This window comes from Mustela nigripes, chromosome 9 (assembly GCF_022355385.1).
Source record: "Mustela nigripes isolate SB6536 chromosome 9, MUSNIG.SB6536, whole genome shotgun sequence".
Taxonomy (NCBI): Eukaryota; Metazoa; Chordata; class Mammalia; order Carnivora; family Mustelidae; genus Mustela; species Mustela nigripes.
The window spans coordinates 87766003-87792555 of NC_081565.1; the positions used below are offsets into that span (position 1 = coordinate 87766003).

Below are 26553 nucleotides of genomic sequence, written 5' to 3' on the forward strand. Positions count from 1 at the left end.
CTGACTCTCCCTCCCCTCCCCCATCTCCCCCTCCTCCTCTTCCTCCCCCTCCCTCTCCCTGCTCCTCCTCTTCCCTCCCCCTTCTTCCCCTCCCCCTGCACACTCCGACCTCATCTTCTCTCTTCCCACTTTCCTCTTCCCCCGCCCCTCCCTCATCTCAGCCCCCACCCCTGCCTCGCCCCTCGCTCCATACCTCTTCCTGGCCCCCTTGTGCGCCCTCCGTGCCCACACGGCCGTCCTGTCCCGGTCCTCACCGCGGCCGTCCCCTCTCGCGCAGGTGCCCCGTTCTGATCTGCGGGCTCTCTCCTGCCTCTGGAGGTTATCCTTGTCTTATAGCTAGAAATCGTGAAGTAGAGCTCACCTCGGAGAAGTAGAAAAGGAACCGCATAGAGCTAAAGAACCCTAAGAGCAGACCCCACAAGACCACCTTCCCGCCCAGGACCGGCAGGGGCCACGACCTCCGTCCCCCAGGAGTCCCCTCAGGCATGCGTCTGCTCCCCCTTACAAGTGTGGCGAGCATCCACCGGGCCTGGGCCCCCCCCCCCCTCACGGACGCAGTCATCAGGGAGGGGCTGTCGGGACAGATAGGGCGGGAGGGAGCCAGGCCACGACAGCCCTGGGACCAAGCTCCTGTTCAGGGATGAGGAGTGGCCACTATGAGGACACCCAGCAGCCAGGACGCCCGGGGCTCCTGGGTTCACCCTCACCTGTGACCCCTGGGAGCTCGGTGGCACCTTCGCAGGCCTGTCTGCCTGGTGCAGAGCCAGGTCAGGAAACTTCACTTCCCCGAGTTTCTGGTGATGGGAGGTTCACTTTCTGTAACGAGAGAAAGCAGCAGCCTTCAGTGCTGTGCAGTAGGCTCTGTGCGGGGATAATTCTCCCTCCTGCCTGGGAGTAAACTGTCGCGGGCTCCCCTTGAGGACAGCGTTGCCTGCTGAGTGGTACTTGGAGAACTTTCTAGAAGGAGCTGGACACTCCATCTGGGGCCTCAGCGGCTGCCGTGCCCTCACCGTCCTGTCGCCCCTCTTCAGGTACGAGATCAAGGACTTGCTGAGCCACGCCTTCTTCGCGGAGGACACTGGCGTGAGGGTGGAGCTGGCGGAGGAGGACCACGGCAGGAAGCCTGCCATCGCCCTGCGGCTCTGGGTCGAGGACCCCAAGAAACTAAAGGGCAAGCCCAAGGACAACGGAGCCATAGAGTTTACCTTTGACCTGGAGAAGGAGACGCCTGATGGTGTGGCGCAGGAGATGGTAACGGGGCGCGTGCTGGTGGAGGGGGTGGCGGGTCCACGCGTGCAGGGGTGTGCGGACTCCGGTTGTGGGGTGTGTGTGCCTATGAAGGACGGTGAGGGGGGCGGGGGGACTCTTGCTGCACAAAAGCCACACCCGCCCTGAGGGGGCACAGTGAGGGGCCCCGTGGGGTGCGCTTGGGCGTGTTGCGAAGGGCCTGGGTCGGCCAGAGTCTTGCTGTGCGCGAACGCGGGCCTTCGGTTTGAGCTCTCGCTCTGCTACTGAGGGTGCTGTGTCCGGGCGCAGGGCGCCGGGTGTTCGGCCTAGTGGGGGGACGGAGGCTCGGGGAAGGAAGGAGACGCTGGTTTTCGCTGTAGGAAGCGAGCGCAGGGGAAGCCACACTCGTGGCGGGAGAGGCTGCGCCGTCCCACGGAATGGAGCACACCTCTCAGAACCGGCTGCCGTGCAGCTGGACGTCCTGGCCCCGGCAGGTTCTAATGGGGAGGGTGTGGACTGCGGCCCTGGAGGGGGGACGGGCGACCGTGCCGGTCCTCAGGCCCCTGCAGGGATGAGGGAACAGGCTGGCTGGGCCATAGCAGGTGTGGGCCATGGGCCGGGGCTGGCCACTGTGGGCAGACGGCACCTGGGACGCAGCGGGTGAGGGTCCCGGGACCTTGCGGAGGGCCGTGCCTCAGGGCTGGCAGAACAGGAGCTGTGTGCAAGGGCGTCCACTTGCCCTGGACGGTGGCCCGTGTCCTGCCCCTGTGGTGAGTGGGATGTCTGCTGGTGGCCAGGAGCCATCCATACCTTCCCCACTGCCGGTCACATCCCGGGGCCCAGAAACGGGACACACAGCTCCACGGGGCTCAGGAGCACTGTCCCCTAAGTGCTGTGGTCGTGTGGTCCTGGCTACGGAAGTTAACACTTGAATATTCCCGAGCCGGGTGACACGCAGGCCGGTGTGCCGGGAGAAAGGATTGAGTCCCTTGGGACCAGGGGACCAGGCCTGGAGCTAGCTCTGTCCCTGGGGCAGCAGGAGAGGAGGTGGGTCCCAGGGGCGGCCGTGAGGGCTGCAGAGGCCAAGCCAGTGTGGAGTCCTCAGGATGCCTGGGTGGCAGCAGCGCTCCAGGCTGTCCGTGAGCCCTGCACCTGCTCCACGTGCCCAGGGAGGCTTCCTGCCTGAGATGGATTCTGGTGAGAGCCCAGCAGGGTCAAGTGTCACAGCAATGCGTGGGGACGAGGGTACCACAGCATAGAGGGGCTCCTGTGCCTGTCGGACCAGGCATCTTCTCCAGCTCTGGATCGGTTCTTGGTTCCATCGACACACAGCTGTGGGACGTGGAGGTGCTCACATGTGACCTGGGACCTTTTTTGGGACCACCCATCCTCCTGAGGGACCCCTCCCTTCTCTGCCTCGACGGCTTCCCCCACACGGTGGCCCCACGGGCCCTGCGTCTGTGTTGGGCCTGCCGCCTCTCCCGTCCTCTGCACGGTCCCCCGGCTTCTCGGCTGGACTCAGTGGGCAGTGTCCGTGAGTCCTTGGTGGCGCCCCCTGGACCTGTGCCTCCCCCGTTGCCATCCAGGACACCGTCCCCTGAGGAGCACCCTCGAGGCAGTGCAGACTCCGTGCAGACGGCACCGTGTTTGAGGAGTGATGACCGAAGGGCGCGGACCCTCCTCCACTCGCAGACCAGGATGAGGCAGGGATGAGCTGACGGCGGCCCGTGTCCGCTGCGAGGTCTCGGCCCCGTGTGAGCGCTCCAGCTGAGGTGGCCTTTGCCGCTGGCTGCTGGTGGGTCCAGCCCTTGCCCACCTCGGGGCGGACCCTCCCTCCCCCCGGCTTCTCTAGGCCGCCGCTGTGCGAGGTGCCCTCCTGGGCAGCATTTCAGGGCCCAGTGCCCCCGGCCGCTCTGGGCGGTCACTTACGGACAGCTTCCCTTGATCACACTGCTGCTTCCAGACGTGGGGCCCAGCCCCCGCGAACCCCTGCACCGGTGTCCTCACCTGAAACCACCTCCCAGCAGGCGGCTCCTGGGCAGGCACCGGGGACCGATCGAGTGCCGCCAGGGCTGAGAGAAGGGGGGCATCTCTGGGGACCTGGGCTGGCTTTGACCTGGAGGCGACCCCTGGCGAGGACCCTGGGAGGGGGGCTCGTGGCCCAGCCCAGCGTCCCCATGTCCACGCGCCAGCCCTCCTGCCCTCATGGCCTCCGGGTAGTGGACGTTTCAGTGTGGCAGAGAATGGGGCTAAGCTCTCCCTGTCTGGGAAAAAATAGAAGAAACACCTTCGAGAGGATCGCCGGGGGGTGACCACGAGGACCGAGACGCAAGGAAAACTGGGCCATGAGCAGAAAATAGAAGCAGCGGCGGGGGTGTCTGTGGGCGCCTCCCGTCAGCGGTCTCTCCGGCCGGGCCGGGCAGGCGGCACTGACCTCAGCCCCGGCCCCTCGCCTGCGTCCCGGCCACGTGCTGCTGCTCGCACGGCTGCTGCCCGTGCCCGAGTCGGGTGGAGGGCTGGCTGCCGTTCTGTCCTGTGGGGTCGAGAGATTTTGAACAGTCACGAACTTACATAAAATTTGAAAACGTTTGACAAAGAACCGTTGGAGGGGACATCCAGACTCGATGCCATGCCACCCGGTGTGGGCCTGTGGCTCTGCCCACAGACAGCAACCTTCTCGCTCAGCTGTCTCAGCCGTCAGAACTGGGAGAGCTGCCCACGGCCTGCCTGGGGTCCTCTCATGTGTGGTGACACCTTCGTAGCAGGAGCTCCTCTGGGCGGCGATTGTCTTCGGTTACCTTGCCGTGCAGGGCATGGGGCGACTCCCTGGCGGTCACGTTGGCCGTTTGTGGGAGCACTCGGCGTGGGGCTGTGTCCTCACCATGGCCAGCCCCGGAGGACACATGTCTGTCTGCCGTCTCTGTGTGGAATGACAAGTAATGACTGTGTCCTGGGGGGGTGTAACTTTGAAACTGTGTAAATGTTCATTTTCACCAAATTTCCCATTTATTTCTATCTCTGTGGACTATGGTTTTGCTGGTGAGTTGTCTGTGACCACGCAGTATGTTACCCCAGCACAGTGCTGGAAAAGCTTAGTGTCTCACACCGTCCTCGTGGTCAGCGATCTGGGAGTAGCCGAGTGGGTCGTTCTGGTTCTGGGTCCCCATGCTGTGTGGCTGGGTGCTGGCTGGGGCTGGCCAGGGCTGAGGGTTGCTCCTGGCGGGAGACTCGATGTTCTGCCAGTGGTTGTTCTGTAGCTCACTCAGGATACAGCTTCCTGGGAGCAGGTGATCTAGGAGCGCGAGGGTGTGTGGGCAGGGACAGGTGGCACACCCACTGTGGCATCGCGTGTGGCCTCCTGCCGGGAGGGACAGCTGCATTCCCCTCACGGGCCCTTGAGGACACGGCCCTCAGCACGGCCCTCAGACCATCATGGTGTCACTGTGCATTTTTTCTTTTTTTAATAATTTTATTTATTTATTTGACAGAGATCACAAGTAGGCCGAGAGGCAGGCAGAGGGAGAGGGGAAGGCAGAGAGGAGGAAGCAGGTTCCCTGCAGATCAGAGAGCCCGATGCGGGACTCGATCCCAGGACCCCGGGATCATGACCTGAGCCGAAGGCAGAGGCTTAACCCACTGAGCCACCCAGGCGCCCCATCACTGTGCATTTTGATGCCCAGAACGTCCAGGTTTGGCCTGTGGCGTGGGCTCCTGTGTTGGTCTGTGTGTCCCCTCAGTCCTCGGAGTCTGTCCTTGCTTTGAGGCACAGTGAGGTGTCTAGGTGTCTAAGTGTCTAGGCCCCTTGTACTCCCCCCCCGACACACACACTCACAGTGGCCAGACTCCAGGCACCACCCCAGGCCTGCCCAGGGTCCTTCACACTTGCACGCGTGCTGTGTCGCATGCTCATGTCTACATGTAGGCGTGTGTATGTCTGTTGCGCGCTGAAAGCCAGGAGCTGCTACAGGTCCTGACCAGCGCTGAGTCCTGTGCACTTTTTCCCTTTCCACATGGGGCTGCCGTGGTGACAGGGCAGAGACTGGCCTCTGCTCTTCTGTGGATTTACCAGAGATGTCCTCAGGGACAGCTGTGACACTCCCCAGAGACTCCGGGCTCCTTCACAAACACTCTCCCAACCCTCTCCTGTGTTCAGAGTTTTCTGGACATGGGTGCCTGCCTACACTCCTTCCCTCCGTGCCCTCTTGGGGAATGCCCAGGGCCCACCTGTGGAAGGCAGCTGGGGTCCCCCCCCCCCCCCCCCGCAGGCACAAGCACCCGCTGCACCCTCACTGGCCCCGGAGCCCGGCTGGGCAGGTGCAGAGGGCTTCCTGCGACTGGCCGCTGGCAGGAGTGTCTCCTAACGGGAAGACGAGGGCGTCTCTGAGGGACGGGCTGAGGGCCTGCAGAGGGACTCCTGCAGAGACCCTGTGAGCAGGAGGTGGCAGTGCAGATGGTGGGGCCCCAGGAATGACATGGTGCCTCCCTTTGCAGATCGAGTCAGGATTCTTCCACGAGAGTGACGTGAAGATTGTGGCCAAGTCCATCCGTGACCGTGTAGCGTTGATCCAGTGGCGGCGGGAGCGGATCTGGCCGGCCCTGCAGCCTCCCGAACAGCGAGACCCTGGCAGCCCCGACAAGGCCAGGGGCCCGCCCGCACCCCTGCAGGTCCAGGTGACCTACCATGCGCAGGCCGGGCCCCCGGAGTCCGAGGAACCCGAGGCGGACCAGCACCTCCTCCCCAGCGCGCTGCCGGCCAGCGCCACCTCCCTGGCCTGTGAGTGCCGCCCTCCCGGCTCCCTCTCACCCCATGCGCGCTGCAGACGTGGGCCGCAGGCGTAGGCGAGCCTTCTTCTGGGGGCGGGCACTGGGTGTCCTGGGCTCCCCGAAGCCCAGCTTCTCAGGACAGGTGGGGGCAAATGGGCGGACAGATCCAGAGCCTCCCAGGCCCCAAGCCAACAGGACGGAGCGGCTCCATCCAGCCCCTTGTTCCCTGCAGAGGCTGTCAGTCCCGTGCCTGGAGGGGGCGTCCCTGCGGGGACACCACTGTCCCGGGGCCTCGGACGGCTGTGGTCTCCAGTGGTCATGACAACACTCTGAGCCATGACCTTTACCGTCAGGATTATTTTTCCCCAAGATTATGTCCCTTGTAGTACCCGACCTCTGAAACCTTCACCACGTTTCCCAGAGTGTCCGCGATGGGTCGCTGGGAATCACTCTGAATCTCAGAATCCTGGGAGAGAGAACCTGTTTTCTGCACGTCCAGGCAGAACTATGTCCTGCCTTTGCCCTCAGTGGCCTAAAAATGCCGCAGGGAGCTGAGGTTCAGGACGTGGTGTTTCCTGTCCATCCTGTGAATGAGAGCCAACTAGAACGTAGCCGCCTTTTTCAGGTGGTTCGTTTCGTGTCGAAAGACCCAAAATAGCCTGTTCGCCTTACTTAATAGGCACCTACTTCATTTATCATTAAAATTACAATAAAATTACAGCTCGCATTCTTCACAGTAGGCTGTTTAAAGTCAGAGCAGGCGCTGCCCGTCACTCGGCCGTTCGCTTGCCGTTGGCTTCCTCCCGACCGGCTCAGGTGTGCCTCGGAGAATCAAATCGCTACATCCTCTGTCCATTTCTCGATGAACCAAAAAAATTAATGAGCATAAACTTGGTGTTGGAAAAATTTCCTCGTGATGCCAGTGCCCACTTTAAAAGTGTGACTGTCGGTGGGACAGTCTGTTCCCGCCACACTCGGCTGTGGTCGGGGGTGGCTGTGGTCGGGGGTCCCTGCGCAGGCCCGGCTCCCCGTACAGACGCGGATTGTGGTTGGGTTCCGTGTGGCTGGGCGTGCAGTCTGCAGACGTCCTCTTCCTGTTGACTCACTTCGAGCGTGGCCACGCTCTCGACACGTGTCTCCCTCGTTTGTGGTCGTTTCTGTGAAGCAGGTGTTGCGTCAAATTCAAACGGTACAGAGGGTGTGCGGGAAAGCCCTTTAGCGCGCCCACCCAGCGGCCGCTGATGTTACCTGCACTTGATGGTACCTTCCAGAAAGAAGGTGTCCGTGTGATTTCTCACACATCCACATGCGTGTGCGTACACGGACACCTGCACTCCCATCTGTCCATCCGTCCTGCCACACCCGCACAGACGTCTGCCCCATGCTCTGGTCAGAATACAAGGCGCATGCTCCATTGTCGCTCTGGCCATGGTGTGTGGGGGTGGCCTGGAAGCTCCGTACCTTGTAAAGGAGAAATGATGGGACTCCAGGCTGCACACACGTCGCTGGGGAAGGGACCCGATGGGCGGGCAGACACGCTTGGGCGCGGAGGAAGGTATGGTACATGTGGAGGTAGCATTCCCCGCCACACGGTGTATGACGGCCTACCTCAGCTTGTACCCTCTCAGCGAGAGCGTGTGCGCCAGCTCCCAGCGGCTGCAGGAGGTACAAAGGTGGTTTTTTTATTTTTCAGTTTATTTTTAGAGAATGTGCGTGTCTGGGGAGGGACAGAGGGAGAGAAAGAAAATCCCAAGTAGCACCCCTCTGAGCGCAAAGCCCGACACCCACAACCCTGAGGTCATGACTGGACCTGAAACCAAGAGCTGGGTGCTCAGCCGACTGTGCCACCAGGTGCCCCTAAAGATGACTTCTATGTTAATTTTCTTTTTAAAAAGATTTTACTTATTTGGCAGAGACACAGTGAGAGAGAGAACAGGTATTGGGGAGAGGGAGAAGAAGGCTTTCCCCCAAGCAGGGAGCCTGATTCTGGACTCGATCCCAGGACCCTGGAATCATGACATGAGCTGAAGGCAGACGCTTAACAGACTAAGCCCCGAGGCACTGCAATTAATTTTTATTATAGAAATAGCAAACACATTCCCCTTAAAAATTTACAGTGCTACATGTATGATTAGAGTTGGTTTATGTAAGATTTGTCAAGTTTGTACGTGTTTCTTTTCTCACACACACAGTTTGTCTTTGTGTTTGTATTTCTCTTTGTCTCTATCTCTGTATTTCTGTGTGTATCTGTCTCTGCATGTCTGTTTTTTATCTCTGTGTCTCTGTCTCTGTGTTTCTGTTCCTGTGTGTGTATCTCTGTCTCTACGTGTCTCTGTATGTCTCTCTGTATCTCTCAGTCTCTGTCTCTATGTGTGTGTCTTTGCATGTCTCTGTGTCTTTTTCTTTCCCCGTGTGTCTGTCTCCATCTCTCTCTGTGTAGGTCAACTCGACTGCCTGCTGCCTTGTTACCAGTCAGCGCCGCTGGCTGGGTTGGTTCTGTGCAGTCGGGCTTTGGCGTGTGTGTGTCTTCCCAAGCTGAAGTCGGCCCTGATCAGCCCCTGGGAGAGGTTATTTTGATGTAAAGCCAGCAGGATTCCCTTTTACTCCATTCGCTTGAATTATAAATGGACACGGATGCTGGCATCCTGGGAGGCGCCTGTGTGGAAGTGCCCGGTGTGGGGGTGGCAAGTCGCGCTGTGTGTGTGGTTTCTGGAGATGCCATTTCATGCAGGGTTTTGGTGTCCCTGCTCGCTGGCCTGGCCAAGGGGGCGGCCATCTTCCCAGGTGCTCCCTGGGGAGGTGAGCCTGTGGCTGTGGGCTGTGCCTCGTGTGCATGTGGCTCCGTCCACAGTGGCCCACTTTGATGGACTGTGGGCACAGGGTCAGGGGAGGCTGGCCTCTGGGAGGCCTCCTGGGGCTGCAGAGCCTCTGGTCTCCCAGGCCAGCCTCCCTGCGGGGTGGGGGCCTTGTCAGCCCCATTCTCCAGCCGGCTCAGACCCAGGCCTGTGGAGTGAGGACCAGGTTTGAACCCAGCTCTTCCTGCTTTGGCTTTTTGCTGTGGTGGTGAAGGTGGTCAGAGTCCCTCCCTGTGAAATACAGGTGACCCTGGTTTCTGCTGAACTGCGCACACCCACCATCAGCCTCCTAAGAGCTCACTGAGCTCTCCCTCCCAGGGTCCCAGGGTCCCAGGGTCCCAGGCTCAGGTGGGGGACGGGTGAGGTCCCTGTTTGTGGCCGGGGTGGATGCGGCTGGGCTTCCTTCAGAGGACTGTGTGAGGGACCCACCTGGGATCGTGGCACTGGTAGGGCTGGCCCCCGATGCCAGGCGGTGGTGGGGTGGGGCGCCAGGGCGTCTCTGGTTGGGTTCCAGCCCCCTCCCCCTGCCATCCTGGGATCGATGGTCTGGAGTGACACGCACTTACGACTCGGGGGGCCAGGGGACTTGACGTCGGCATTCCTGCGGCCCGTCTGGCTGTGGGGGTGTCTGCTCTGAACTGTGCCCTTGTGCTCCCCAGCGGACAGCACCTTCGACAGCGGCCAGGGCTCCACAGTGTACTCGGACTCGCAGAGCAGCCAGCAGAGTGTGGTGCTGGGCTCGCTGGCGGACGCGGCACCGCCGCCCGTCCAGTGTGTGTGCAGCCCCCCCGTGAGCGTCAGCGTCAGCGACGGCCCCGTCCTGCCCTACAGCCTGCCCTCGCTGGGGACCTACCAGCAGCCTGCCGCGGTGAGTCGGCCCGCCCCCCGGGCCCCGCGTCCCATAGACCCCACGTCCCACAGGCTCTTTGGGCTGCTGCGGCCTGTAGTCAGGCCCCCGAGAAGGCCGTCCTTGGGGGTCACTGCAGGCTGCAACAGGTAGGAGACCAGGAACGCAGAGCCCAAGGGAGAGCCGGGCCTCAGAGCTGTGACAGAGCCAGCAGGGTTTCATCCTGTGGCCGGGCCGGGGCCGCAGAGGAGTCTTCAGGCGTGTCCACCCCTGGAGGTGTTCAGTGTCTCCTGGCCGCTCTCCACCCGACAGCACGTGGCCACTGAATGTTGGAAGCAGGAGAGCATCGGGATTGTGGGAAATGGTTCAGTGACATTTGAAAAACCCAAGGGGTGGTTCGTGAGGAGCCGCCCTGGGGCAGGGGACCCAGATGGAGCTAGGCCAGGGGTCGCGTGCAGGGGTCGCGCCTCAGAGCCCGTGCTCATCCCAGAGGAAACATGTTCCCTGTTCCCTGGTCCCAGGAGGCCTGCCGCGGAGCGCTGGCCCTGAGTGAGTGGTGGAGTGTCCGGAGGGACAGTGAGGCCCCCAGGCCCCTTCCCGTCCTGGCGCTGCCCGAGCCCCGTCCCTGTCCCCTAGGGCTGGCCAGTCCCTCAGGAAGAACAGCCAGTGCCCTTGCCTCTGCGGGTGGCCCAGACTCATTTCTCGCTATTTGTAGCTTTGCTGGTTTCATGAGATGAAACAAGACACGTTTTAAATGGTGGGAGGAACTTGTTTAGGAAAAGGCAGATTGTCACCCCAGATCGAGGCTGGTTGGCCTTGAGTGGCCAGTCCCAGGGCAGAGCAGGAATGTTTCACTGTCCTTCATTGCTCCTGGGTGCAATGTCAGGGCTTCCCTGGCCGCTGTGTACCCTCTGCTCAGGCCCTCGTGGTGCCGGGCAGGGGACACCCCACATGGGTGAGGCCAGAGCACTCTGTCCCATGTCCCTGCCTGTTTACAGGCAGTTCCCTGGGATAGACGGGGGTGGGGAGTGCCCTGGGGATACCTGCCATTCCCTCTCCCCACTGCCGAGGGGAACCGGGGGAGGTGTCGGCCACCAGCCACTCTGAGGCCTCCGGGCTCCTGAGCTACTGCCTCCCTCTGGGCCTGGGGCTGCGGCTCCTGTGCTGTGGTCTCAGAGAAATGTCCCTCCCTGTGCTGTTCTTGTAGAGCACCTACTGTGAAGGGTGAAGGAAGGAAGGTCTCAGCTCCCAGAAAACCAGGGGCCTCCCCGGGTCGGCATGGAGGCCTGGGCCTGCTGCCCCACATGCCCTCTCCATGTTCAAACCCGCTTCCTCTGTGGCCCCACTATTTCCAGGTCTACCCCAGAAAGAGGTCTTGCCTGTAAAGACCTCAGTCTGTATCGGCAGGATCAGGATTCTGGAGAACAGAGCCCGGCCCCCTCATTAACCCCAAAGTGAACACGTTTAGTCAGTTCCTTGATAGCATCCACCATCCAGTGCTCAGATCGCGGCCTCTTGCTTGCGCAGTGTCCGCGCTGCCATAGGCATAGCACGTGTCTGCCGCCCAGTCCTCCTGGTGGCCGCACTGCCGGGCATCCCGCCTCTGTTCCCCTCTGTTCACATTTTTCTGTGTGCTGTTTGTGACGCATCTGCGAGCGCGTGTTTTATCCAGACCTAGAGACGGAAAGCAAGTGCATCTGTATCTCTCTCCCACCGATGGTTGTAACCAGTGTCCCTCCCTGGTTCTGCAAATTCCCTTAGGCCATTTTTTTAAATGATTGCGTTATATGCCACAGAACTGAAGTTCCAGAACATTCCTTGGTTGGGAGTAGTGGCCAATCTCAGGGGCCTCCCCATCTCACTTTGTGCCTAGGGAAGAGTCCCTGTTAGGGTGACAGGCATGGGGAATGAGGGACGGGCCCCTGCAGCTGTGGAGCGCAAGCTGGGTGGGGGCCTTCGGGCAGCTGGTAAGCCGGTCGTCCGACCTCTCTGCAGCCGGGCCTGCCAGTGGCCTCCGTCCCACCCCCAGCCCGCCCTCCGCTCCCTCAGCAGCATTTCCCGGAGCCGGCCATGAGCTTTGCCCCCGTGCCGACGGGCCCAGGCCAGCCTGTGCCCCCTGGCCACCAGGTAAGTGTGGGCTGCCCCTGCCCCGCCCCATCATAGGTGCCTCAGTTTCTCCCGCTCTGGGTGGGTGACAGGGTCTGCTGGCCCAGGCCCCTTTTGCCTCTTCTCTGCGGCTCCCCGGGGCCTGCGGTGCAGATGGGAGTGGGGCCCCTGGGTCCACAGCATGTGGAAGGGCACTAGTCGCGCAGAGGGATTCCCCCGGATCGGCGTGTCTCAGGGTCCAGGCTGGGTGTGTGTGTGTGCGTGTGTGTGTGGGAGTCGATTTTCTCCATCATGTGTAAGCACGTGGTCGGAGGGGGTGTCTCAGCAGGACGCTGGTCTGAGAGAAGCCCCCCCTCTCCCCAGCCTCCCCCGCTGGCCCAGCCGTCGCCCCTGCCACCTGTCCTGGCCCCACCATCCGTGGGCCCTCTCCCGCCGGTGCCCCCCCATCTGCCTCCCTACCTAGCTCCGACGTCCCAGGTGGTGGCCCCCACGCAGCTGAAGCCCCTCCAGATGCCAGCAGCGTCTCTGCAGCCGCTGTCTCAAGTGCCTGCTCAGGTACGTCCCGCCCCGCCCCTGCCCCTCGCGTCTCCTGTCTGGCTGGTCCCTCTCCGGCCTCTGTGCTGCAGATGCTCCTGGGCTTGTGGGTCAGGACCGCTCCCTGGGGACGGGGTGGCTGTGTCCACCTGCCCTTGGCATCTCCCAGGGATGTCCAGGTCAGGGAGAGGTTTGGTCCAGGGTCAGGGCCAGGGAGGAGCAGGGCACTACAGCCACCGTCTGTCCCAGCGTCCGCCAAGCCGTGCTGACTGTCCTCCTGGGATGTCTATGGCTTCGGGTGACGGGTGACACTAGATGGCGTGTGGTACCCGGGAGCCGTCTCCCAGGCTGACGCCATCCACGGCTTTCATCTCATGGGTCCTTCCGACTGTGGACCCTGGCAGGACACAGCCACAACGTGCCTCCTCGTGTAGGAGATGTGAGTGTCCTGAAGTTTGTGGACACCACCCAGAAGCTTCCTATCACCGGGCCTCGCCCTATCACAGCCACATCGGGTTGTGTTCACTGTCTCGCTGAGTCCCTGCTTGCTCTCCGGTACACAGACGTTGGCTCATGGACCGTGACTGATTTGTAATTGTGCAAAGGCGCACGTCTCGTGAGGACGCTCATGCGCCGGCCACCAGAAGGGGTTAAAGAGGATCGCTGGAGACTCTGGAATGTCAGACATGCTCCCTCCAGGAATCAGATGCTGGGGGTCTCCAGGATGGAGGACCAGGCATGGAAGGTTCCAGAGCTCCACTGTGGGAGAGGCCTGCTCCCCAGGCCCCACAGCATGGGGGCATAGCCTCCACGCATGGGGGCTCAAGGCCATGCTTACCCTGACACAGACCGCCACAGGATTTGGTCTCTGTGTGTGTGTGTTTGGATCTTTGGGGCCAATCTGGAGACTTGGACGGTCCCGGCTCCCCGAATGAAAACATGCCAGAGCCGCGGAGCTGCTGCTCCCTGCTCTGACCCTTTGGACTTCAGCCACTGGTTGTCATGGTAGACACCCGTCAGCACAGGAGAGACGGCAGCGTTGTGGCCCTTCTGTGGCATTGGGGGGTTCTCCAAGGTCCTCTTTGAACCGGGTTTGTGGTCCGGTTCCTTCCGGCAGCGTGGGTGTGCCATGGGTGGGACGGAGCCCTGGTGATGCTGAGGTGTTCCCGTGTCTTTCAGGTGCCTCCGCTTCCTGTGGGGCCCCCCGTTGTGCCCCCCGTTGCGCCCCTGGCCTCCATCGACAGCCTCCCCGCAGCTCTCCCCGACCTGCCGGCCGCCAGCGGGCCCACCGTGCCCGCCCCCTCGCAGTATTTCTCTCCCGCCGTCATCTTGCCCAGCCTCCCGCTCGGCGCGGCCGCTGCCCCCCTACCCGCGTCGCCAGCCCTGCCTCTGCAGGCCGTCAAGCTGCCCCACCCCGCTGGGGCGCCAGTGGCGGTGCCGTGCCGGACCATTGTGCCAAACGTGGCTGCCACCGCCACCGCTATCCCTCTGCTGGCCGTGGCGCCGCAGGGTGTGGCCGCCCTGTCCATTCACCCTGCCGCCGTGGCCCAGCTCCCGGCCCAGCCCGTGTACCCGGCGGCCTTCCCGCAGATGGTGCCCAGCGACATCCCACCGTCTCCCCTCCACGTGGCGCAGACCGTGCGGGCCGCCCCTCCGCAGCCGGCGCCCCCCACCCTGCCACAGCCCCACCAGCCTGGCCTCATCCGCCCTCCTGAGCAGGCTGCTCCGGCCAGTGGGGCGGGAAGCCAGGTAATCCAGCTGCCATGTCGGGCCTGCCCTCTGGGTGCCGGCAGATGTCTCTGGCATCTAAGTCTAAGGCGTGAGATCCGGGGGGCAGGGGGTGGGGAGAGTAGGCAGCTGTGGTCCTCGGCTGTGGCTTCTCTGGAGTGTGTAGGGGATTGGCCTCCTCCAGAGCTGTGGGAACGGGCGTGACCAAGGATTCCGCCATCGGGCCCATCCGAGGGTCAGTTGCAGCCGCTCGTGGTGGGGGGGGTGCCTGGCCGTGGTGGGGGGCATGACCGGCTGTACAGGGCATTGCGGCACCGGCCCTCCCTTGGGGGGGGGGGGGTCTGGCGGCCTCGGCATGGTGATGTCTGCTCCGGTGTGGGCTCAGCAGCCAGGCAGTGAGGCCGACCGGGCTCTGTGGGGCACAGAGCAGGCAAGGATGATGTCCAGGGTCAGGTGGGACTTTGGGCTGCTTGTCATGCTGACAGTGACGGCATGAGGGTCACAGCCTCCCCAGGGCTCCACACACCTGTAAGCCCGTGCATGGTTTCGAGCTCCAGGGCTGTTTCCCAATCTCGCATAAGGAGAAGAGCTGGAGGGGGGCCATCCCACCTGGCCCCATGCCCCTACCTTGCACCCTGTTTTGTAGGGCCTCCCACCCGGGCCCCCCCACTTTGCACTGTGTTTCCTGGGGGCCTCTCACCTGGGGCCCCTTGAACCTTGCAGCCTGGTTCCTAAGGCCTCTTACTTGGGGGTCCCCCCACCTGGCTCTAAGCCTCAGCCACGGTGTGCAAGCAGTAAGCCCGTGGCCTTCCGAGCTTGGACTGCTCTCCTTTGTGGTGGGACCAGTAGCTGCCTTGAGGCTTCGTGGTGGAGAGCCATCCCCAGAGCATGTGGAGGTTCCGGGTGTCATTCTGCGCTGATCCTTCTGGATCTGGTCTGGAACAAGACTCCTGTGCTGAGAGCACACGGGCTCTCTGGGCTGCTGACGCTCAGCGTCTGATTCCGGAAGGGATTGGTACTTGGTGAAGGGAGGGGTCGTCTGGGTTGACGACCAGGTATGAGGGGGCGCCGCAGTCTGGCACGGGGCCGTACAAGCACATGCCACGTCTGTCACCCGGGCCAGCCTGGGTTAGGTGCACAGGGTTGCTGGCCCAGGCAGCGGCTGGAGGAGGCGTGGTGTGCTCAGAGGTTGTTGGTCAGGCCTGGCGGCCTCCCCACCCTCTGTGGCTTATTGACACACTGGGCCGGCCGCCTCACGGGCTTCCCTATGCTGAGAGCAGACGCCCCTGAACACAGCAGCTGGGGGTCCTTCCAGGGCAGACAGGCTGCTGGGCTGCGGCGCCCTGGTGCTGAGCCGTCCCCCCAGCAGGGCCGACAGCAGACCTTCCCATTCCTGACCTTGTCCCGGAGCTGGGGCTGGATGGAGGCTCCCGCTCATCCACGCGGGGACCCGCCTGCCGCCTGTCTCAACCATCCCACCAGGAGCTTTCACAGAAGGGACTGTGAGGAGCCAGCCCACGGATGGCCGGTCCCCGGTCCCGGTCCCTCTCCTACGTGGCTGACAGGGCTGGGAAAGGATGCAGCGTGGGGGTCAGGCCCCTCGGGTGGCAGCGGAGAGCCGTATTTGGTGCTAGGTACATGCCGGCTCTAGAGCCCCAGCTGGCCTCAGCTACGGGTTCATTAACGAAGCGTGGTTTTAGGTTTGCTTGGATGCGAATAGGGACCTGAGGGTTTCTGCGGAGTCCGTGTAGCTACACGCTCAGGCTGGGGTGGACTGGAGCGGGACAGCCGGTATGCTCGCCCGCCTTGGTCCAGGACCCTTGGCACAGGCGTGGCTGGCCCTCCGACTTGCATCCCTGTCCCCTGTGCCTCCAGATCCTACTTGGCCACCCGCCTGCATACGCTGCTGAGGTCGCCGCCCAGGTCCCCATGGCGCCTGCGCCGGCCGCCGTCCTCTCCCCACCTTTGCCGGAGGTGTTGCCGCCTGCTGTCCCTGAGGTGCCTCAGCTCCCCAGCTCTCTGGCCCCTGCAGTGGTGGTGGCACCTCAGAGCCTGCCCGTCCAGACCGCGCCACTCCTGCCACCTGCTACCCAGCCACCGCCGCCCTCCGGGCCCGGGATTGCCAGCCCCTGCCCAGCTGTGCAGCTAACGGTGGAGCCAGCGCCAGAGGTGTGTGCCCCTGCCCTCCGGGCTCAGCCCCTGACACCTGACCCCAGTGGCCCCCTGTGTGGTGACGTCACAGCTCTAAAAGCCACCGTGCACTCAGGAAGGCAGAAGTGTGTGCCCTGGGACGGCTGTTTTAACTGTTCTCTTCTGTCGGACACATTACCTTTCCTTGAAGGCATCTGGCTAGAGACCACGGTGTTTACACGTGGATTTGCAGGGCCTTCCCTTGGGGGCCGTGGAAGGCCTGTGGCAAGTGTCCCTGGCCCTGTGTGCTCCCCACGGGGAAGATCAAAGTGGGGTAGCATACTGGCCAAGAAGAGGGGAGGATTTCGACTTTTAGGACCTGCACGAGATAAAAACCCTTATGCCTGCCTCGTGTGGTTGGCTTTCTGGGCTGGGGACAGCAGCTGTCTGAGGGGGACAGGAGGCTGGGTGCTGCTGTGCCGTGGTGACCTGTCGTCCCATGTACGGTTCTGTTGCAGGAGCAGGCCTCCCAGGACAAGCAGCCCGGCCCCCCGCAGAGCTGTGAGAGGTAATGGCTATTGGCCCCTGGGGACAGTGGAGGTGGCCACAGGCTCACAGTCCGCTCAGCCCACCCACTGCGACCTCACACAGACCCCACCCATCTTCTCTTCATGAGTCAGGCCCTCTAGACGCATTTCCAAGCCTGACTTGGTCCCCTGGGGTCTGGCTGTCATGTGCTCCCTCTGTGTCCTGAGTCCTGGTGCCTGTTTGTGGTGACCAGGATGTTCTAGAAGGGAGAGGCAGTGGACAAAGAGTCAGCAGGCCTGGGGGCCTGGGGAGGCTGGGAGAGCAGGGCAGAGTATGGCCCAACCCTGCAGACCCCCAGCACCGTGGCCGCCTGTCCTCTCCTGGTCACCGAACACGTCAGCCGGGGACGGACCGGATGTAGGAAATGGCTGTTTCCCAGTGCGCTGGCTCCAAATTCGGTGCAAATCCTTCTCAACCCTGCAGTAGTCCCAGGGGGTTGTCCAGCTTTCATTGCCGTTACACAGATGGGGAAACTGAGGCACAGGGGAGTATTTTTCCTGATTTTGTCATTTGCTACGACCCTGTGGGGCCTGGGTCACTGGTCAGGATTCAGGCCAAAGGTCCCAGGTCAGACAGTGCTTGAGTTCCCATGACCCCAGTGCCACCCGAGACAGAATAGCAGGGGTATGGGGCCCTGAAGGTGGGGTCAGGGCTGGCTCCGGGCCCTCCAGGTTTTCTGGCTGTTTCCTGAAAAACCAAGCTTCCCACGTGAGGCTAGTCTGCAGGTTGCTGTCACATTCTCGGTTTTCACACAGCTACGGAGGTTCTGATGTCACCTCTGGCAGAGAGATGAGTGACAGCTGTGAGGGTGCGTTCGGCGGGGGGAGGCTGGAAGGCAAGGCCGCCCGGAAACATCACCGCCGGTCGACGCGCGCGCGCTCCCGCCAGGAGAGAGCCAGCCGCCCCCGGCTGACCATCCTGAACGTGAGTGGCCCGGCAGGGAGGGCCCGCAGGCGTAGGGCTCCCCGGACGCGGCCTGCTCCTGGTCTCACCACCTGAGTGTCCCGTAGGTGTGCAACACGGGTGACAAGATGGTGGAGTGCCAGCTGGAGACACACAACCACAAGATGGTGACATTCAAGTTTGACCTGGATGGGGACGCACCTGATGAGATCGCCACCTACATGGTGAGGCTGGGTGGCTTCCTGGTCAGCAAGGCCATCTCCCCCTGGCCGTGGGGCACACGACTGCCGGCCTTCCCCGGCCCCTGGCCCCCGGCTCTCTGCAGAGCCGCCCCCCCCCCCCGGCTGGGGCTTCCTCGGGCTGAGTGCGGAGCACACATGAGGCAGACCCGTCAGGGACGACCTGGCGCATGCCCCTGCCCGTGGCGCGTCCCCCAGCAGGACTGCCTGTGCTGTTGCAGGTGGAGCACGACTTCATCCTGCAGGCTGAGCGGGAGACGTTCATTGAACAGATGAAAGACGTCATGGACAAGGCAGAGGACATGCTCAGTGAGGACACAGACATTGACCGTGGCTCCGACCCGGGGATGAGCCCACCGCATCTCAGCACCTGCGGCCTGGGTACCGGGGAGGTGAGTCCCGGGTGTGGGGTTCCAAAAGGGTCAGGGCTGGCTGATGCCCCGGGCCTGCCGGAGGCGGCTGCGGGTCACACAGTGTCAGGTGAGGCGGCCGGGGGGTTGGGGGGTGAGCGCCTTCAGTTCAGTTGGAAACGTCTGAGCTTCAGAGGCCCCTCGGGTGTTGTGAGGCCACAGTGTGTTTGGCAGCACGTCCTGTTTCACGTGGTCTGCTGACTTTTGACCCTTTGCCTCCACCAGGAGAGCCGCCAGTCCCAAGCAAACGCCCCTGTGTATCAGCAGAACGGTACGTGTGCCTTCCGGGCCCGCCTGCCCGCCAGACCCACTCTGGAGGAGGCATCTCCATCCCCATGCTTCCCGTGTCTCTTAGTAGGCATTCCGTCAGACCCCGCTGCGCGTGTCGTGAAGGGGTCTGGCCGTCACACAGTTGGGGGGGGGGGCGGGGGTTGCTGCACTATGGGGTGAGCATCTCCCCAGGCGTGGGGAGGGCCGCTGTGAGGGGCTGGGTCTGGCGCTGGTGGGGCCGAGCATGCCGGGGACTCCCCGCTGCCTCCTGTTGTCCCGGCTGGCGTCACCCCTTCGCCGACGGCACTGCAGGCATCCCAGGAGCTCACCCCATGTTTGGGGGGTGTTGTGTGAGCCCCAGGCTGCCAATAGCCCGAGTGGGCTGCACATGCCCCACCCCCCACAACTGACTTGAGTTCCCCAGACAGGTCTGGTGCTGATGGTGAGGGGTTCCATTGGCCATGGGAGAAATTCACTGGTCTCTCCTGCTGTTTTGGTCCCGCTCCGTAGTCCTGCACACAGGGAAGAGGTGGTTTATCATCTGCCCCGTGGCTGAGCACCCAGCGGCAGAGGCCCCGGAATCCTCACCTCCCCTTCCTCCGAGCTCCGTGCAGCCAGAAGCCAGCCCAGGTAGGAGCAGCTAGAAGTTCCAAGCCTTTCTCCCCTGTAACTTGGGATGCTGGCGCCCCCGGCCCAGTCACCCTGCAGCCCAGAGTAGCCTGTGGACCCCATCACATCTGCATCCGTAGCCTGGTTTTCCACCTGATGAGCCCCATCAGGGTGGTGCTCGGCTTGAGCCAGTCCTTACCTTCCTGGTGCAGGTGGCCCACCCGGGCTGCTCAGGTGTGCGCTGGGAGAGCTTTGCCCTCGCTGTCACTGGTGTGGGCGTGTGGCTCCCACATCTCACTCCTTCCCACTGTGTGACCCACCTGCAGCGACCTGATCCTTCTGGCTCCACTTGCTCTGGAGGGTGGGGTGGGAAAGTCCCTTTCAGTGCCAATACTCTGATTTTAAAAGGTCCCTGAGGAAATCCGCCCGATAATGATGTGCCCCCATGTGCACAGACGCTAGCAAGCTTGCCCTTGGGGCTGTCGCTTAAATCCTGATTCTTTGGTCCTTTGGGAGGCTGAAAATAGTCGCTTGAACAGATTCTGGGTTTAATTCCCTGTAAGCTGGCAGGAAAAAGTTGCCAATTATGTAACTTGACCTAACTTTGTGGCACATTTGTGAAAAATATTTGTGAATCATTTTTCGTTTTGTATTGTGTGTTTCCCATGACTGCCGTCATGCTTTTAGAGGTTTTTCCTATGGGGAAAGGGTCATCCTAGTAAGAAAATCCCAGCGGAGCCAAGAACAGGTCTGGTGACCTCAGATGAAGGGTCAGGTCCAACCTGGGTGAAGGATCAGGGGGGCAGCAGCATCATCTGCAGAGGCTCCGTTTGCAGTAAGAGCGCACTCAACTGCTACGTCTTGACTTTAATGCATACCCACATGGTTAACTGAGGGGAGAAAGACCCTTCTAGACATAAAGCTGATTTTCGGTGTGTGGCAGGGATTCACGGGACGTGCCCAAGGTAAGCCCTAGTTCCTTCTTCTGTGCACTGATCTCAAGAAACTTTTGGGAATCTGTTTATTTAAAAAAAAAAAAAAAAAAAAAGGCGTGGGTGGGGAGTTAGCTACTTCCAAGGATGGCAGATCTGTTCACCCTCATTCACTGAGGGTGACCAGAGAAGCGGGATGAATTATAAAGATCGTCGGCTTGAAGGTATTTGAGCGTCTCAAGACCGTGCAGATCAGGCCGGGGCCCAGGGTGGGATGGAGACCAGGGAGCCCGATGCTAGTTCGGTTCCCCTGGGGGCAGCTCCCGTTCCTGTAGGGTGACTGAGAGGCTGAGCACTGAAGCTTCTGCAGTTCAACAGCCCAGAGAAAAGGGGCGGAGTCCTGCTGGCAGAGTGACAGGACAGGCAGAGAGATGCCTGCTTTGGGGTGATCTTAGGGCGGCTTCTGTGTGCCCAGGCAGGAGCACTCCGGTCCTTCCTGCAGGAAGACAGCACCACTCTGGACCTCACAGTTGTACAGCTTTATGAACACACTATTTGACTCGTAATAAAAAATAACTAGGCTGAGAATCCTGGTTCTGGGCAAGACAGAGTGTGCACAGCACACCAGCCCTTCACTTACTGAGCCTAGCTATGCGCCGGGCCCCGGGCAGGGCTCAGCTCTCTGAGACATGGGAAGTAAGTAGCAACAGGAGGATGGGGAAGTGTGCCAGAATGCCAGGGATTCCTGGGCTAGTGGTGAGCTTAGCATTTCCAACTTCGGTGCCTCCTGGCCCGAGGTCAGGGCAGCGTGAAGCCTGGGAGTGAGTGCTGGGTGAGACAGGGAAGCTCCAGGAGACGTCTGCTAGTTTCGGCTGGCAGAGCAGGAAGAAGAAGGAGCTCCTGAAGCTCGGAGCTTAGGTCCCTCGCTGTTTTCTTTGTCCCTTCGCTTGTGCCCAAGCCCTCAGACAGTTCTGGGCGGTAGCAGCAGGAACAGGCGCCAACACAGTGATAGGGGAGAGCCCTTCTCTCTGCTGGGTGGAGCCAGGGCTCAAAGGGTACAGAACCAAAATCCATTGCTTTTTTTCCCTTTCTGTTCAGCCACTTGGCTCTGCTCAGTTGTGGAAGTGGATGGTTCTCTCTAGGGAGTTGGAAAGGGGAGTCCCACGGGTCAGGGAGATCATGAAAAAGGAGGAGCTTGGGAAAGTAACCCCATAAAGTTGTTGATGAACTCCTGGGTTCACCCCTGACCTGTGTATGTATGGATTTGATTCTAATTAGCATATAATAAGCTGAGAACTGAGTTGATGGCTAGACTGGCCCGAGAGCTACACACATTTCAGGTCGGATTAGAACAGCACAGGCACTGAAAACCAAACTGACGCTATAGCCACAGAAGATGAGTTGTAACTCGCAGCCTAAACCCAAGTAGGTCAGCTACTTGCTAAAGGAACAATATTAGCCAATCACCACAGGATATAAAGAGACTGAGTGTCTCATAATATTTAAAATCCAATCCAATCTGATCTAACCAGTGCAATCCAAATACTTATCAAATGAGAAACTATAAAAATGCCAACTTGCATTGGAAAAATACACCCAACACTTGGCAATAGCAAGATAAAATAGATGTTGGGATGATCCCACAAAGAATTTAAAGAAACTATTGTAAATATGCCTCAGCAAGCAGTTACAAACATTGTTAAAACAAATGTAAGGTGGAAAGTACCTGTGAAGATGTGGGATACAAAGAGGAGAGACATGGAAACTTGAAAACTGAAAACTAAGATACCTGAACAAATCAGAACTTAGAAAAAAATGAACAGAGCTTCACGGCCTGTGGAATAGCCATGGAGATCTAACATTTGTGTCAACAGACCCAGAAGCAGAAGAGAAAGAGTGCAATGCTGAAAAAATATGAGGAAATAATATGGAAAACTTCCCAAGTTTGGTAAAAGACAAACCTGTAGATTGAAGGAGTGGAATGAATCCTTAAAAGGTACAAACCCCCAAAAATCCATACCTGGACACATCAATAAACTGCTGAGAAATAAAGATAAAAAGTGGTGAAAGCAGCCAGAGGAAAAGGATGCAAGGCCTGGAGGGAAACAGTGGTTAAATGACTGCAGATTTCTCACCAGAAACCATGTAGTCCAGAAGCAAGTGGCACAGCATTTCTGAAGCATTGAAGGAAAAAAACCTATCAACTCAGAAATCTGTTTTCAGAGAAAATATTCCTCAGGAATGAATCTGAAGAAAAATTCCTAGGTTAACAAAAACAGAATTTGTTCTATAATTTGTAGAATTTGTGCCCTAAAAGAATTGGTAAAGATCTTCAGACAGAAGGGAAATAATAGCAGAAGAGACACTTGGAACACAAGGACTGCAGGAAGAAGAACAGAAATGGTAAATATCTAGATGACAGTGATAGACTTCTCTTCTTGAGTTCTTCAAAACAGGATTGATGCTGGTAACAAAAAATTATAATATTGTCTGACGGAGCTTTTAATGTATGTAAACAGAATAAAGAAACTATGGTAGGAGAGGGTGAAGTGCCTTCGAAGTTGAAAGTATTTCTACATTCCGACTGAAGTGGTAAAATACTGACTCTAAGTAGACTGTGGAAAGACTTGCTGATTTGGATACATTTTATTCCCTTTTCTTGTCTGATTGCTATGGTTAGGATTTCTGTTACTGTGCTGAATAAAAGTGGTGACATTGGAGATCCTTACTTTATTCCTGACCTTAGGGGAAAGGCTTTCAGTTTTTTTCTGTTGAGGATGATGTTGGCTGTAGATTTTTCTTTTCCTTTTTAAAAAAGATTTATTTCTTTATTTTAGAGAGGGGTGGGGGGCAGGGAGAAAGAGAGAGAGAGAGAGAGAATCTCAAGCAGATTCCCTGCTGACTGTAGAGTCCGAGGTAGGGCTCAATCTCATGTCCCTGAGATCATAACCTGAGCTAGGTTCAGGAGCTCAGGTAAACCAGGAGGTGGACGCTTAACCAACTGAAACATCCAGGTGCCCAGACTGTAGATTTTTCATATATGGCCTTTATTATGTTGAGGTATGTTCCTTCCAAACTTTATTTTGTTGAAGGTTTTTATGATGACTGGATGTAGTGCTGAGTCTCGTGCTTTTTCTGCATCTACTGAAATAATCATATGGTTCCTACTCTTTCTCTTACTGATATGTGATGTATCATGTAGATTGATTTCCCAATATCGAACCAACTTGCAGCCCAGAAATAAATCCCACTTGTTCATAGTGAATGATTTTTTTTTTTTTTTAAATGTACTGTTGGATTCAGTTTGCTAATATTTGGTTGAAGATTTTTGGATCTGTGTTCATCAGGGATACTGGCCAATAGTTTTTTTTGTTTGTTTTTTGTTTTTTTTTAGTGTCTTTTTCTGGCTTTGGTATCAGGATAATGCTGCCTCATGGAATGAATATGGAAGTTTCCCTTCCTCTTCTAGTTTTTAAAATAGTTTGAGAAGAATAGGTATCAACTCTTTTTAAATGTTTGGTAAAATTCACCTGTGCAACTACCTGGTCCTGGGCTTTTGTTGTTGGGACTTCTGTTTTTTGGGAATTTTTTGATTACTGATTGAAATTCTTTGCTGGTAATCTGTCTGTTAAAATTTTCTGTTTCTTCCTGAGTCAGTTGTGGAAGGTTATTTTTCTAGGAATGTATCCATTTCTTCTAGGTTGTCTAATTTGTTGACATACAGTTTTTCATGATATTCTTTTATACTTGTTTTTTTCTGTGGTGTTGGTTGTTACTACTCTTCTCTCATTTGGGGTTTATTTATTTGAATCCTTTTTTTCTTGATTAGATTGGCTACAGGTTTATCAATTTTGATTTTTTTTTCAAAGAACAGATACTTGTTTCATTGATCTGTTCTATTTTTTAGTTTCTGTATCATTTATTTCTGCTCTAATTGTTATTATTTCCTCCCTTTTGCTGGTTTTAGGTTTTTTCTTCTAGCTCCTTTAGGTATATGGTTAGATAGTTTAAGAATTTCTTTCCTGAGGTCAGCCTGTATTGCTATATACTTCCCTCTTGGAACCACTTTTGCGACATCCCTAAGGTTTTGAAGTGTTGTTTCCATTTTCATTTGTTTTTATCCACCTTAAAATTTCTTCTTTTATTTCTTGGTTGACCCATTCATTGCGTCATAGCATGTAATTTAACCTCCACGTGTTTGTGGTCTTTCTGTTTTTGTGTTTTGTTGTGTTTTTTTCCCTTGTGGTCGACTTCTAGTTTCATAGTATTGTGGTTGGAAAAGGTGCATGGTATGACTTTGATCTTTCTGAATTTGTTGAGGCTTGTTTTGTGGCCTAATATGTGATATATTCTGGAGAATGTTCCATTTTCACTTGAATGTGTATTCTGTTCTAGGATGGAATATTCTCTGTGCATCTGTTATGTTCATCTTATCCAGTATGTCACTCAAAGCCAATGTTTACCTTGTTGATTCTTTTGTTTTGATGATCTGTCCACTGATATAAGTGGGGTGTTGAAGTCCCCTACTGTTATTGTGTTATTAGCAATGAGTTCCTTTATGTTTGCTTTTAACTTTTCTCTGTGTTTGGGTGCTCCATGATGGATGCATAAATATTTACAATTGTCGTTTCTTGTTGGAGTGTCTTTGTTATTATATAGCATACCTCTTTGTTTCTTGTTGCAGTCTTTGTTTTAAAGTCTATCTTGTTCAAGGTAAGTACTGATGTTCCAGCTTGCTTTTAACATCCATTATTAACAGGATAAATGTTTCTCCATCCCCTCATTTTCAATCTGCAGGTGTCTTTAGGTCTGAAATGAGTCTTTTGTAGGCAGGATATATAGCTGGGTCTTGTCACTTTTTGTTTTTTTTGTTTTTTGTTTTTATCCATTCTGTCACCTCTTGTCTTTTGATTGGAGCGTTTAGTCCTTTTACATTCAAAGTAACTATTGATATATATTCATTGCCATTTTATTGTTTTGTCATTTCTGAAGATTTTCTCTGATCCTTTGTCTTTTTTTCTTTTGTGGTTTGCTGGTTTCCTTAGTGATATATTTGTATTTCTTTCTATGCTTGGCATATTTATTAGTCATTTTTTACATAGGGTTACCATTAGGTTTGCATGTAATATCTTCTGCCTACAGCAGTCTGGATTGTCAATGATCATTTAAGTTTGGGCCTATTCTTTACTCTCCTCTCCACATTTTAGATATATGGTGTCATACTCTACATCCTTCCATTTTATGAGTTCCTTGACTGCATTTTTACAGAAATACTCATATTTACTGCTTCTGTGTTTCCTGCCTTAATACTCTCACTCTTGGTCTTCTTTCTACTTAAAGATTTTCCTTTAAAATTTCTTGCAGGGCTGGCTTAGTGGTCATGAATTCCTTTAGCTTTTGTTTGGGAGGCTTTTTATCTCTTCCTTTGTTATGAATGATAACCTTGCCAGATAGAGTATTTTTTTTTTAAGATTTTATTTATTTATTTGACACAGAGAGAGAGAGAGACAGCGAGGAAGGGAATACAAGCAGGGGGAGGGGGGAGAGGGAGAAGCAGGCTTCCAGTTGAGCAGGGAGCCCAACGCAGGCTTGATCTCAGGACACTGAGATCACGACCTGAGCCAAAGGCAGATGTTTAACAGCTGAGCCACCCAGGCGCCCTTAGAGTATTCTTGGTTGCAGATTTTCCCCATGTAGTACTTTGAATATATCATGTCACTCCATTCTGGCTTGCAAAGTTTCTGCTGAAAAATCCCCTGATAGCCTTGTCTATAACTGTCTTCTTTGTCTCACTGCTTTTAATATTTTTTCTTTATCACTAGGTTTTGCCATTTTAATTACAATATGTCTTGGTGTGGATCTGTTCTTGTTGATTTTGATGTGAGTTCTTCTTGCCTCCTGGATGTGGATGTCTGTTTCCTTCCCCAGATTAGGGAAGTTTTCAACTATTACTTTTTCAAATAAGTTTGTGCCCCCCCCACAGGAAGAGGCCCTTCCTCTTGTGAGATTCATATAATACAAATGTTCTTAACGTTTGTTGGAGTCACTGAATTCCGTAAGTCTGTTCTCGTTTTCCATAATTCTTTTTTCTCTCCTTTGTTCAGCTTGATTACTTTTCATTATTTTGTCTTCTAGGTCATTAATTCATTCTGTTTCTTCCAGCCTGCTATTCATTCCATCAAGTATGTTTCTCATATGTTTTTGTTTATGGAACCCTTTTATCTCCTGTGTTATTTGTTATATCTGTTGAGGATCTCAGTCATGTCCTCTATTCTTTTCTCAAGTCCATTGAGTAACCTTATGATCACTGCTTTAAATACTCCCTCAAGCATGTTACTCATATCTGTTTTCTTATGTCTCCATCTGTGGTCTTGTCCTGTTCTTTGATTTGGGGTAAATTCCTCTGTCTTA

At 56.9% G+C, this 26553-nt stretch overlaps 1 protein-coding gene across 1 annotated transcript in view; it reads left to right on the forward strand.

Moving 5' to 3' along the window:
* WNK2 (WNK lysine deficient protein kinase 2) overlaps positions 1 to 26553 on the forward strand; it is a 155336-nt gene that overhangs the window by 37190 nt on the left and 91593 nt on the right. The window contains exons 6-18 of the mRNA XM_059410148.1: positions 1032 to 1251; positions 5719 to 6001; positions 9506 to 9714; positions 11689 to 11820; positions 12163 to 12354; positions 13513 to 14082; positions 15937 to 16230; positions 16710 to 16759; positions 17535 to 17703; positions 17790 to 17906; positions 18143 to 18313; positions 18557 to 18602; positions 19112 to 19231. Coding sequence (XP_059266131.1) covers positions 1032 to 1251; positions 5719 to 6001; positions 9506 to 9714; positions 11689 to 11820; positions 12163 to 12354; positions 13513 to 14082; positions 15937 to 16230; positions 16710 to 16759; positions 17535 to 17703; positions 17790 to 17906; positions 18143 to 18313; positions 18557 to 18602; positions 19112 to 19231 — 2573 coding nt within the window. The remainder of the gene's footprint in view (positions 1 to 1031; positions 1252 to 5718; positions 6002 to 9505; positions 9715 to 11688; positions 11821 to 12162; positions 12355 to 13512; positions 14083 to 15936; positions 16231 to 16709; positions 16760 to 17534; positions 17704 to 17789; positions 17907 to 18142; positions 18314 to 18556; positions 18603 to 19111; positions 19232 to 26553) is intronic.